Source organism: Triticum dicoccoides, chromosome 3A (assembly GCF_002162155.2).
Source record: "Triticum dicoccoides isolate Atlit2015 ecotype Zavitan chromosome 3A, WEW_v2.0, whole genome shotgun sequence".
Lineage (NCBI taxonomy): Eukaryota > Viridiplantae > Streptophyta > Magnoliopsida > Poales > Poaceae > Triticum > Triticum dicoccoides.
The window spans coordinates 607671372-607684370 of NC_041384.1; the positions used below are offsets into that span (position 1 = coordinate 607671372).

Genomic DNA, 12999 nt, shown 5'->3' on the forward strand with positions numbered 1-12999 from the left:
CTCAGCCGTGCCATCAACCTTGCGTAACGGCAGCATTCAGGCCGAGGTCAGAGGCAAGTAGTATAAATCTAGAACCTAAGAAACGTGACCCTGACCCAGATCTGAGAAGCCGGCCGGGTCTGTTGCTCACCTCCCTGTCGTAGTCCACGAACTACGTTTCGTCTCCTTTCCGTCTCATCGCGTCGGAACGGTAGAAGCGATCAAAATTTCCAAAACGCGCGTACAGTTTGGCTACGGCAGGCATCCAGATTCCCAGCAGATACGCGTCGCTGTCGACCATGATGGTGGCACAAGCCGCGGATGGGGATCCAGAGCGAACCATCCAATCAGCACGATTAGCTGCTAGTCCTGAACCGGGACTGGGAGGGATCAAACCATGTTCGTGCTAGCGGTGACTAGTTCTACTACTCAAGCCAGTGGCCAACTAACCAACTGGTATTACAGTAATGATCCCGTTTCCAGGAAGACGTTAAAAGTGTAAGAGCAGATCTACTCTTCTCGCAGAGAAAAGAATGACCAGTTGGTGGGGATGGATGGCTCCACCTTCTTTTCGTGTGGGAAGTGAACGAAGGAGAGAGGAAGCGTGTGAAGAGCCTTGAACCGGTCCGGTCCAAACAGGAGCTTTCTCCACCGGCAGGCACCCCTTTCTCACGCTGGCGACCGCTCCAGAGCTTCGACCTGCCCGCTGGAGCGGCTAGCCAAGGCAGCGAATGCATACAAATACATAGGCAGGCAGGTAGGAGGCGGCCGTGGTTTGGTATCTTGCTTCCAAACGCGACCTCATCACAGCAAGACCCGGAGGAAACAAGGCGAGGGCAGAGCGGCCTGCCAGAAGGCAAAGGGCAGAGGAGGTGCTTGCTCAGGTCTCCAGCTAGATCCGGCGACGATGGGTAGGGGCGTTCTGGAGGTGCATCTCGTCGACGCCAAGGGCCTCTTCGGCAGCGATTTCCTAGGTGAGTAGAGTACCCCCTCCTCCTTTGTCGAATTGTATAAGAAGGAACTGATGATGTGGTACCTTCTTGGCTTGGCTTCGTTTTGCGCCGTTCTTGCGTTCGATTGTGGGTGAAGTGTGATTGATCTTTGTGCTGGCCATGTACGTGCGTGCAGGGAAGATCGACCCGTATGTGATCGCGCAGTACCGGAGCCAGGAGCGAAAGAGCAGCACCTCCCGAGGTCAGCTCCCTGGTTTTGTTTTCCTCTTCATGATTTTCCTGCTGCAAATGGTGATATTGGAAGAACGGAGCATCCAACGGCCGTTGACTCTGGCGCAATAGATCCAGGAGCCGTCGATACCCTGCGAGGCTGTGGCTAACCGTGCGCTGTAAAATGATGCAGATGAGGGGAGGAACCCGAGCTGGAACGAGGTGTTCCGGTTCCAGATCAACTCCTCGGCCGCCAACGGGCAGCACAAGCTCTTCCTCCGGATCATGGACCACGACAACTTCTCCAGCGACGACTTCCTCGGCCAAGCAACGTGAGTGCTCCTCCTCCTCCTCCTCCTCCTTGTTGTGTAGGGTTTTCATAAAAATAATTGGAAGATTAGAACTGTCAATTTCCTATGTGGAATGCGATATTATGCACCCCATCATGAGCTCATACCTATCATATTTTCTGGCAAGAAGTCCAATGCAGTCCCTTTCTACTCTCTTTTCTCATCCTAAGAAAAAACTTAAAAATAATCATGCTTTTCGAGATCCGGCACAAACGTGACGTTTTGTTGTTGTGTTTTGCTTACTCACGTGTTTCCTAGTTCATGCTACCTAAAGAACAGAAAGAAAAGTGCCAAGTCTAAACCTCGAAACCATCATTGATGCAGGATCAACGTGACCGATCTGATCAGCACCGGCATGGAGAGCGGCGCGTCGCAGCTGAACGCGGCGAAGTACAGCGTTGTGTCGGCTGATAACTCATACCACGGCGAGATCAGAGTAGGCCTCACGTTCACCGCCACCAAGGTAAAGACCAAAGACTAAAGAGATGCAAGCATGATTGCGTGCAGTGACTGGCCTCCATTGATTTCTCGTGGCTCACCCTCGATGCCCATTTCCAGGTTGAAGAAGACGGGGGGCAGGTCGGAGGCTGGACGCACAGCTCTCGCGAGTAGAGCATGTGTGATGCCAAGTACTTCGCTCGTAGCATTAGTGTTGGATGCTATGCCCGTGACTCAATGATGTGACTCCAAGCCCATGTACGGGGAATTTGAGGATTTGCCCCACCTTTGCTTGCACTTCTAGTATTTGCCCTTGTTTTCGCTGACATTGATCTTTTGCCATACCATTGACACAAACTTGATGATTTGCCCCTGGCAAGATGGGCCCACTGTAAAATGTCCAAACTGCCCCTGCCCTGCTCAGTTCACCCTGACCGAGCACATATCTGGGCGGGAAGACTTGAGGCGGAGATGGAGCTCCCGCCGCCGGTGTTGCTCCGGCGGAGGTCGCCGTGGCTCTGCCCCTGCCGGCCTTGTTGCTCTTCCGGCGCGGATAATCTGGTCCTCTCCAAGCACGGCGCTGGAGGCGAGCGCGGATAAGGCGATGACGAGGTAGCGCGCGGCCGAGGATCTCGCCCATGGACGAACGCCAGAGTTGTGCCTTTGAGCACGTGTCCTTGTAGAGGAGGGAGGAGCGCGTGGGGAGAGGAGAAGCAGCATCAGCTCTTAGCCTGCACCGTAGCAAAGTGGGGAGCAGCAGCAGTGGCTTGGCACCGAAGCATGGGAAGAGAAGCAGCAGCAGCACAGCACGGCAACAAGTGGGCTGCGGCACGAACAGACAAGGAAGAAGGGCATTTGAGTCATCCAATTTGTAGTGTAATGTCAAACCGGGTAGAAAGGGCAAATCATCAAAGTTTTATCAAACTTGTGGCAAATAATCAATTACAAGTAAAAGGAGGGCAAATCCTAGAAGTGCAAGCAAAGATGGGGCAAATCCTCAAATTGCCCATGTACGTTGCACCTCTAGTAGCTTTTTAGAAGATGTACATGTAGTTATGTACTAGCATCCAGAAGTCAGAAGTCAGAAGTCACAACAGGGTAGAGGCGTCAATTCCGTTAATTAATTGTCGATTTGTGGTTCTTCTTATAGGGGAAATTGTGATCCTGAATGCGAACAGCAGAAACTTGTCCGCCGTTGAATGCCTGTTGGTGCCTTTGATGGACAGATAGCTTGTTTTACTCGTTCTGGTTTTGTCTAGTGCATGGCTTTCATCCCCTGGAGGTTCGGAGCAGCCTTCGTCTGCTCGATCGACGGTACTCCTCCACAGAACGGAGGTGATCGGAGAAGGAAAGGTGGCGCTGCTAGTTCCGGCTCCGGGACAGCAAGGTCGCCTGCTCGACCAAACAAAGTGTCAAATACCAGACTGAAACTCGGCGGCCGAACGGGCCACGGGACGCCATGCCGTTGGGGCCGGGCGAAGCACGAATGACGCATGCGCGGAGCTGCCGCCGATATATCTGGCGAGGTGCTGCGGGCGTGACGCACTGTCACACCTCAAGTGCCAACTGCCAAGCAGTGATGTGCCTGGCGAAACTGATGATGTTGCTGTGATGTGGAAGGGGACGGGGGAAGCGGAAAAAGGAAAGGCGTCAGCGCCGTAGAAGGGTCCTAGCATTTACAGCCGGATGCCTCACACACCGGACACGTCTCATATCCATCCTAAATGTGAGGCAGATATGCGAAGGCCCAAGCGCATCCGGGTCCGTCTGTCACGTCAGTCTAGCACATGCTGTCCTACCCCGACCCCACTTCGTCCACACTAAATTCCCCACCCCGAAGAGAACCCTAGCTCACTTCACTCTCGCTCCGTCTATGTCTTTTCTGCTACATATCCCCATTCGATCTCCTCCTCTTCGTCTACCATGTCCAGCTCCGACAACGACGAAGGTGGCAGATCCATCGACGATTGGGATGTTTTCCTCCGCAATGCGGATGGCGGCGAGGATGAGCTGGCCCTTCGCACCGCGTTGCAACGCTCACGGGTGGACACAGGCGGCAGCTCCAGCTATGCTTTGTCCCATCTTGCCGGCCGCAACGCCGGTGCCTGAGCGGGCCTGTAACGCACCGCGCACAACTCTATGCGGTGCACCTGCTCTGCGCCGCTCGCCCGCCGCCCTCCTAACCCTCCGGTCGCTGCTCCTCAAGGCCAATGGTGGACGTTAGTGCCTACTCTGTTGGCTCACGGACGCGCACGCCAAAATCCGAGGGGTGCGCCACCCACCGCGAGAGCCAGCGGACTAGGGAGAGGGTGGCGACATCGGAGGCGGTCACGCAGTCCTCCCACCGCCATTGTGGGTTGCTGGCGGTGCCCAATGAGGACGAGAGCTCCTCGTGTGGGTCTACCGCCGCTCACTTACGACATCAGAGACGAACACCTACCGGCTCCGTCGGAAAAACACAAAGGTGTTCCGGCTAGGTCTGGAGCAGTCGGCGTGCAAGGCGATGGAAAGGGCGGTGGAGGCGACGAGAGCGGCGAAGCTCAAGAGGCAGTAGGACCGGACGGTCCGGGGGATGGTCGGCTTCATCAACTCCTCCTGCTCCGACATCACCGACGACGGCTCCAACAACCAACCTCCTATCACCGACGCCTACCAGGATGCCCACAGTTGCACCGATGACCAAAAGGGCAAAGGGTCGGTGAAGAAGTGGTGAAGAAGCTCGACCCTCTCGCCGTGTTTATTTCTGTTTTGAGTAATCTTAGTTCAGAACTTGTTCGTCGGCTGAACTATGGTGCTCTTTTGGTTGATGATTATGTGGATTATGTGTATTCCTATATTCGCTTGCTATCGATTTCTATGTCCGCTCATTGAATGTCCGTATGTTTCATTGATGATCTACGCAGTTTAGTTTCACGTTGCATGCTTAGTATGGATATAGGGTACCGGATATAAGGTAAATGGTTGTGGTTGTGGCGATTTGAGAGTTGACCGGTCACTGTTTGTGGACATGTCCGTGGACGTATAGGGTACCGGATGTGGTATGCATGGATGTAAATGCTCTTAGGTCTCCGGTGTCGGTGGTAACTGGGTTGGCAAATACATATTATTTTGGACAAGGGGTTTGGTAGTTTTGTACCTGGTAGTTTTGCAGTGATTTCCCGAATGACCCCCACGTCACCCTTGCCAGCGACACGGGAGCTCCTCCCTCAACTCACTCCCACGTCGTTGCCGCCAGAGAGGTGGCCGGCAATGTCACGTCACCCCTGCCAGCGACACGGGAGCCCCTCCCTCAGCTCACTCCCACGTCGTCGCCGCCGGAGAGGTGGCCGGCAATGTTGTGCCTGGCCCTGGGATGGTGGCAGCGGGGAAATTTTCGCCTCCCTCGCATGTTTCCCCCTCTCATCCCCTCTCCCCCAAGATCCGATCTTGCGTGGTGTGGGTGCCTCGTAGTTGCCGCCCCCACCTTCTAGCCCGGTAGGCGCCGCGGCCTGATTGTGGGCATGGATGCTCTCCTCCGCGACCCTTCCTCTCCCTCCCCATGGATGAAGCCATGCCTCTGCTGGTGTGGACATGCATCCTCCCTCCACCCTCCCTCGATCTACATTTATGGGTCAATGACGGTGTCCATGGTGTTGCTCTGGTGGCAGTTGCCTCTTTGATAGATCGTGGATGTCGCCTAGAGGGGGGGGGGGTGAATAGGCGCTTTAAAATAATTACGGTTTGGGCTTGAACAAATGCGGAATAAACCTAGAGGTTAATTTGTCAAGCACAAAACCTACAACAACTAGGCTCAACTATGTGCACCAACAACTCATGCTAAGCAAGATAAACTACTAGGTGATAGCAACATATATGACAAGAAACAATATGGCTATCACAAAGTAAAGTGCATAAGTAAAGAGCTCGGGTAAGAGATAACCGAGGCACGTGGAGACGACGATGTATCCCGAAGTTCACACCCTTACAGATGCTAATCTCCGTTTGGAGCGGTGTGGAGGCACAATGCCCCCCAAGAAGCCACTAGGGCCACCGTAATCTCCTCACGCCCTCGCACAATGCAAGATGCCGTAATTCCACTAAGGGACCCTTGAGGGCGGTCACCGAGCCTGTTGGGGATATTACTGCTGGGCGTAAACCGGCCTATATGGGCCGGGTCAACTTCATCAGTAGTTCAAGAGTGCTAAAGCCCAAGAAGACAGACGAGGGCCTAAGGCCCGTGGTCGGTTTTAGACTTGTAGCTGTAAACCGGCATTTGTATATAAACTTGTATTGTAAGTTAGGAATAAGGAGAGACCAACCCAGATACGAATATGGACCGGTGTTGGGACTCTGTGAACCGACGGGCGTCACCCGTGTATATAAGGGGACGACCCGGCGGCGGTTCAAGGACGACAGACAACAACTCGAGACATAGGCGAAGCTTGTTTGCTCCCTAGTCATCGAAACCCCATCAATTCCATCACAACTAGACGTAGGCTTTTACCTTCATCGAAGGGGCCGAACTAGTATAAACTCTCTTGCGTCCCTGTGTCCGCTTTAACCCCTTCAAGATAACCCGTCGCGATGGCTCCACGACTAAGTCCTTTCTCTAGGACATCTGCCGTGACAAAACCACGACAGAACCCGTACAAATGGCAACCCTTGGGGGCGGTCACCGGTACCCGTCAAATTGCTCAGGGCGATCTCCACAACCTAATTGGAGACCCCGACGCTTGCACGAAGCTTTACACCACAATGATTGAGCTCTGAACACCACCAACCGTCTAGGGCGCCCAAGCACCCAAGAGGAACAAGCTCAAGGGTACCAAGAACCCAAGAGTAATAAGCTTCTCAACTTGTAACTTCCACGTATCACGTGGAGAACTCACATCGATGCACCAAATGCAATGGCAAGGGCACACGGAGTGCCCAAGTCCTTCTCTCTCAAATCCCACCGAAGCAACTAATGCTAGGGAGGAAAATGAGAGGAAGAGGAAGAAGGAGAACACCAAGAACTCCAAGATCTAGATCCAAGGGGTTCCCCTCACATAGAGGAGAAAGTGATTGGTGGAAATGTGGATCTAGATCTCCTCTCTATTTTCGCTCAAAAACTAGCAAGAATCCATGGAGGGATTGAGAGTTAGGAAGCTCGAAGAAGGTCAACAATGGGGGAAGAACACGAGCTCAAAGTATAAGGTTCATTGGGGAAGAAGACCCCCTTTTATAGGTGGGGAAAATCCAACCGTTATGTGTTGAGGTCATGCACAAGCGGTACTACCGCTTGGAGGAGCGGTACCACCGCTTAGCACGGTCAAAACAGCCCAACGAGAGAGAAAAACACGAGCTGTAGTTCTGCCATAGAGGTAGTACCGCTTACGACTTATAAGTGGTACTATCGCTCGGGAGGAGAGGTAGTACCGCTTACCACTTATAAGAGGTACTACCGCTCGGGTGGAGAGGTAGTACCGCTTACCTCTTATAAGAGGTACTACCGCTCTACTACCGATACTGGGTCGACGGCTGCCGCAGGAGGACACCACGGACGCATGCGCGAAAGTGCGTCGCCCCGCGAACGGGGAGCGCGTCGACGTCGAGTGGAGCCTCCTGAAGCCAAGCGGAGTCGTCGGCGATGAACGTGAGCGTGCCGAGACGGATCTCGCGGCCCTCCACCAAAGCTCCGCCCTAAACCATGATCAAGGAGATCGGAAAAAATCGCAACTTCTCAAACTAGGCGCTAAGACTCCTGGCCCCACGGTGGGCGCCAACTGTCGTGGTTCTAACTCTAACAGTGATGTAGGGGGTATGTATGGAGAGGCTAGATCTTAGCTATGGAGGAGTTGTAAGCACACGAGGATTACGAGTTCAGGCCCTTCTCGGAGGAAGTAACAGCCCTACGTCTCGGTGCCCGGAGGCGGTCGACTGAATTATGTGTGTATGAATAACAGGGGTGCCAACCCTTGATACTGAGGAGGGGTGGCTTATATAGAGTTCGTCAGGCCCCTCCAGCCCTCAATAATGCAAGGTTTAAAGTACATTAAGATTGGGGGTTACTGGTAACGCCCCTAATAAAGTGCTATGGTGACCATAAAAGCTACTTAATGACCGACCGTTTGCGTGCAGGGTGACTTTAGATCTCCTGGCAGTCGAGTGGTTGGAATTTGGTCGAGTGATTGCTCGTGGTCGAGTGTCTTGAATCTGTCGAGTCGGATACCCCCAAGTCGATTGAAAGGTGACTTCTTCTAGGGATGTCCTTGGGTAGGGTACTTAGGACAGGTCCATGCCCCTATCCTAGGTACATAGCTTCATCAGTGTCGAATGAAACATATTGGTTTGAGAGGGAAGGTTTCCATGATTTAGTAGCTCGAGAATGGTCTAAGGAAACGAGAGGTGCAACAAATATTGAACGTTGGCAGTTCAAGATACGTCATCTTAGACAATTTCTTCGGGGTTGGGCGAAGAATTTGAGTGGTGAATATAAAAAAGAAAAAGAACGTCTGATGGATATTGTTGACGCTTTAGATATCAAGGCTGAATCCTCGCCACTCTGCATGGCAGATCGTGCTGCCAAGCGGGAGGCGGATGCGTTTCTGGCCAAGCTTATGCGAGGGGAAGAATTAAAATGGTCCCGTAGTGCTAAAGTAAAATCTGTTCGTGAAGGGGACAATAATACTATGTTTTTCCATTTGATTGCAAATGGAAAGCGTAGGAAAAAGAAAAATCATCAACTAGAACAAGATGAAGGAACTATTGTTGGTCAAGATATGCTAAAGGCGTATGTTACCAATTATTATAAACGTTTGTTTGGGCACCCGGACTCCAATTTCGTCATGATGGACGAGGATATGTCTGAGGATATACCCCAACTTTCTCGGGAGGAAAATGCTATTTTGACAGCACCTTTCTCGGAGAAGGAATTATTTTACGCTATTTCACAGATGGAAAGGAATGAAGCTCCGGGACCATATGGGTTCCCTACTGAATTCTGCCAGAAGTGTTGGGAGACTATCAAAGGTGACCTGCTCCCTATGTTTGACGATCTTTTTAACGACCATTTATCTTTGTTTCGCCTCAATTTTGGGATTATCACTTTACTTACTAAGAAAGATGAGGCCATTCAGATCGAGCAATTCAGACCTATTTGTTTGTTGAATGTCAGCTTTAAAATATTCACCAAAATGGGTACTAATAGGCTCTCCATGATTGCTCAATCGGTTGTCCACCCTACTCAAACTGCTTTCATGCCTGGATGAAACATCTTGGAGGGTGTAGTCGTTCTACACGAAACTATCCATGAGCTTCACAAAAAGAAACTTGATGGAGTTGTCTTTAAGGTTGATTTTGAAAAGGCATATGATAAAGTCAAATGGCCTTTTCTTCAACAAGTTCTGCGGATGAAAGGGTTCGCAGCCGAATAGCGTCAACAAGTGCAATCTTTTGTCCAGGTTGGGAGTGTCGGGGTCAAGGTAAATGATGATATTGGTCATTATTTCCAAACCCTGAAAGGTTTAAGACAAGGTGATCCGATGTTTCCTATCCTTTTTAACATTGTAGCCGATATGTTAGCCATCCTCATAGCACGCGCTAAGGAGGACGGTCAGATTGGTGGGCTCATCCCGCACTTGGCGCAAGGAGGCGTCTCTATTCTTCAATATGCTGATGATACATTTATCTTTATGGAGAATGATTTGCAAAAGGCGGCAAATATGAAACTGATACTATGTCTTTTTGAGCAACTTTCTGGCCTCAAGATAAACTTTCATAAGAGTGAGCTTTTTTGCTTTGTTAGAGACAAAGAAAATGAAGACCAATATAGACAGTTATTCGGGTGTGAGGTCGGCACACTACCGTTTACTTATCTTGTTATACCCATTCATCATCGAAAACTCACTAACAAAGAATGGAAAATTATAGAAGATCGTTTTGAAAAAAAACTAAGTTCTTGGAAGGGTAAAATCATGTCATATGGGGCACGGTTAACTCTAATTAACGCAGTTCTCACAAGTTTGCCGATGTTTATGTTGTCTTTCTTTGAAATACCCAAAGGGGTATTAAAGAGACCTGATTTATATCGGTCTAGGTTCTTCTGGCAGTGTGATGAGCACACACGAAGTATCGACTAGCAAAATGTGATATCTTGTGTAGACCTAAGGACCAAGGCGGATTGGGCATTGAAAACTTGGAAATCAAATATAGGTGCTTGCTTAGCAAACGGATATTCAAGTTACAAAATGAGGAAGGGGTCTGGCAAGAGCTCCTCCACAATAAATACTTATATTCGAAGACCTTATCCCAGGTGGAAGCCAAACCAACTGACTCTCCATTTTGGAAGGGCTTGATGAAGGTCAAGTCTTCTTTCTTTATGAGAGGTTCATTTGAAGTTGGTAACGGTCAATCCACTAGTTTTTGGGAAGATACCTGGCTAGGGGACAATCCTCTTGCGGTTGAGTACTCATCTTTGTATAATATTATGCGTAAGAAAGATGATACAGTTTAATCAGTCCTTGGTTCAACACCTAAGAACATCCAATTCAGGAGGGCCTTGATTGGCGATAAATGGATGGCGTGGCTCCATTTAGTTTGTAGGTTGATGTTGGTCAACCTATCTCATGCGCCTGACGTCTTTAGATGGAGACTAAATACTAATGGGGTGTTTACTGTCAAGTCTATGTATGAAGATCTTATTAATACAGGGCCTGCATTTCGTATAAAGCATATATGGAAAATCAAAGTACCATTAAAGATTAAAAAAATTATGTAGTTTGTTCAAAGGGAGGTGATCCTCACCAAAGATAATTTAACTAAATGAAACTGGAATGGATGTAAGAAGTGTTGTTTTTGTGATAAGGATGAAACAATTCAACATCTTTTTATTTCCTGCCCTTTCGCGACTTTGATTTGACGCACGGTTCATGTTGCATCTAGTTTGCCACCACCAACAAGTATCCCAAATTTGTTTGGGAACTGGTTGGTTGGTATCAACAAAATACTTAAGGGTCCTATCCGTGTAAGGGTTTGTGACTTACTTTGGGCAACTTGGAATTGCCGAAATGACTGTGTTTTTGACAGGTCTCGCTCTATTAACTTTTTGCAGGTAATCTTCAGAGTCATCGCATCGATCCGTATGTAGATGCTTTCACATGCGTTATTCAATCGGTTTGGCGGGCATGCCACTAATAGATTATGTGGTTAAGTCATGCAATCTTTTGTTTGTACCCATTATTTGTGATGTTTTTTTTCCTTTTGCCGTTTTAGTTGATACTATGTCCGTTTCAAACCTATTTATTTCCTTTTAATAAAAATGGTTGTGTTTCCCTTTTCGAAAAAAATGAGGTGTCTAAGAGCAACTCAAATGGGGCGACCAATTTCGTCCGAGGCCATCCGTTTGGGTCGGCGCGTACAAAAAAGCCGGCCCAACGCGCCGACCCAAACGGACGAGCGTCCGCTTTTGTCCACCTGTCGACCCATTTCCGATCCATTTTTGAGCCTAATTTGCGTCGGCACGGACACAAGACGGACGCGCGCGCTCACCCTCTTTCCTCACCAGGCCCGCTGGTCGGTGGCACATTGGATTCACACCCTCGCCCGCCTGCTACGCCGCCGGCCATTTTTCAGATAAGAATGGATACATAGATAATTCTAGCGTACACAGATAAAAAGAAAAGACCACTACTCGTCGATTCCTGACTCCGACTCGGTAATGTCCTCCTCCGACGTCTGAATGTAGGCGTCAGCATACGCCTCGTCTTCAAAGTCCCAACCCGCCGTTTCTCGAAGCTTCAGTTTCAATTGAGCTGCCTGCTTCCGCAAACGCTTGTCCTTCCGATAGGCGGCTCGCTCCCTCCTCCTCGCGTCCCTCTCCAACCTCCTTTGCTTGTAGAACTGGCGCTCGTCGATGATGTCATGTGGGAAGCCTCCGCGTCACACCACCAAGGCTTCCACATCCTTCTCCGCGATGGCGAGGCGACGCTGCCGCCTCCGGTGGACACGACGATCCTCGTCGGTGAAAAGCCGCGGGAGAGGCGCCAGATCCTACGCCCGCTGGCTCGACACGTTGGAAAAATTCATATCCGACGAGGCCTCAGGAGGCGCCACGCCACCGCGTCATGTGCGCGGGCCGCCTCCTCTGCGGTGTCGAAGGTGCCGAGGATAAGACGTTTCTCGCGAAATCAGATCTCGAAGGAGAAGGCGCCGGAGCGGAGCTCGCGGAGTCCGCGAAAATCAGAAGCGCCCAGGCGGCGGATCGACATGGTGGCGCAGAGGCGGCGAGAGTGGGCGGCGAGCAGAGGCGGCGAGAGTGGACGGCGAGCAGAGGCGGCGAGAGTGGGCGGCGGACAGAGTGTGGAGGGAGCGCCTTCTTTATAACGAGCGCCCGCCGCGGCGCACGCGAACCTTTCCCACGCGCTGGAGCGCCAAAACCAGCACGCGCTAGGCCGCTTTCCCCACGCACGCGAACCATTCCCGCGCGCTGGTGCGCCAAAACCAGGACGACAGCATGATCTAAAACGCGCGCGGTCATGAAATGGGTCGACCCGTTGGACGCACTGCCGACCCAAAACTAAAAAAGGACGGACGGCGGACGGGCGGCAGACCCAAACGCACAAAAAACGAACAAAAACGTTGTCTGTTTGGGTCAGCCCATTGGAGTTACTCTAAGACCCGGTCGAGTTACGTCTCTGCAGATACTATACGTGAATTGTCCCGAGACCGCGATCCAAATACGTTTCTTTGTTCCATGTCACCGCGTAGAGAATTTCATAGACGTCAAACAGAGCACGCACGCACGGCCCCTGGTAAAGTTGGTGATTGGCAAGTGAAGACGTAGTCCGGGCGAAACGAAGGACTCTAGTTGTCGTGTCTCGAGGCTCGCTCAACCAGTAAAGCACAGTAGTTGTCAACTTGGGTTAAAGAAATGGAGAGGGAAGGGAAGGAGAGTGGAAGCCAAGGGGGACACTTGAACCGGTCCAAATGGCGCGACCTTCCTCACGTTGGCGACGACCAGCTCCTGTACTGCACCCAAGGAACCAGATGGTATATAAATACGCCGGCGCGGGTCAGTCTATAGCACCTCAATTCCAAACGCGAGCTTCCTG

At 51.0% G+C, this 12999-nt stretch overlaps 1 protein-coding gene across 1 annotated transcript; it reads left to right on the forward strand.

The window, feature by feature from the left end:
• The first annotated feature begins 609 nt into the window (after window positions 1–609).
• On the forward strand, window positions 610–3134 carry LOC119269546 (elicitor-responsive protein 1-like). The gene is made up of 5 exons (XM_037551405.1): window positions 610–953; window positions 1108–1173; window positions 1336–1474; window positions 1817–1955; window positions 2051–3134. Exons 1-5 carry the CDS (start codon window positions 887–889, stop codon window positions 2102–2104), a joined length of 465 nt encoding a protein of 154 aa, XP_037407302.1. The 5' UTR covers window positions 610–886; the 3' UTR covers window positions 2105–3134.
• Window positions 3135–12999: the final 9865 nt, after the last annotated feature.

Coding starts and splice junctions, on each gene's coding strand:
- LOC119269546 (XM_037551405.1), top strand. CDS start 887: ATGGGTAGGGGCGTTCTGGAGGTGCATCTCGTCGACGCCAAGGGCCTC. Junction 1,174..1,335: donor AAAGAGCAGCACCTCCCGAG/GTCAGCTCCCTG, acceptor AAAATGATGCAG/ATGAGGGGAGGAACCCGAGC. Junction 1,475..1,816: donor GACTTCCTCGGCCAAGCAAC/GTGAGTGCTCCT, acceptor TCATTGATGCAG/GATCAACGTGACCGATCTGA.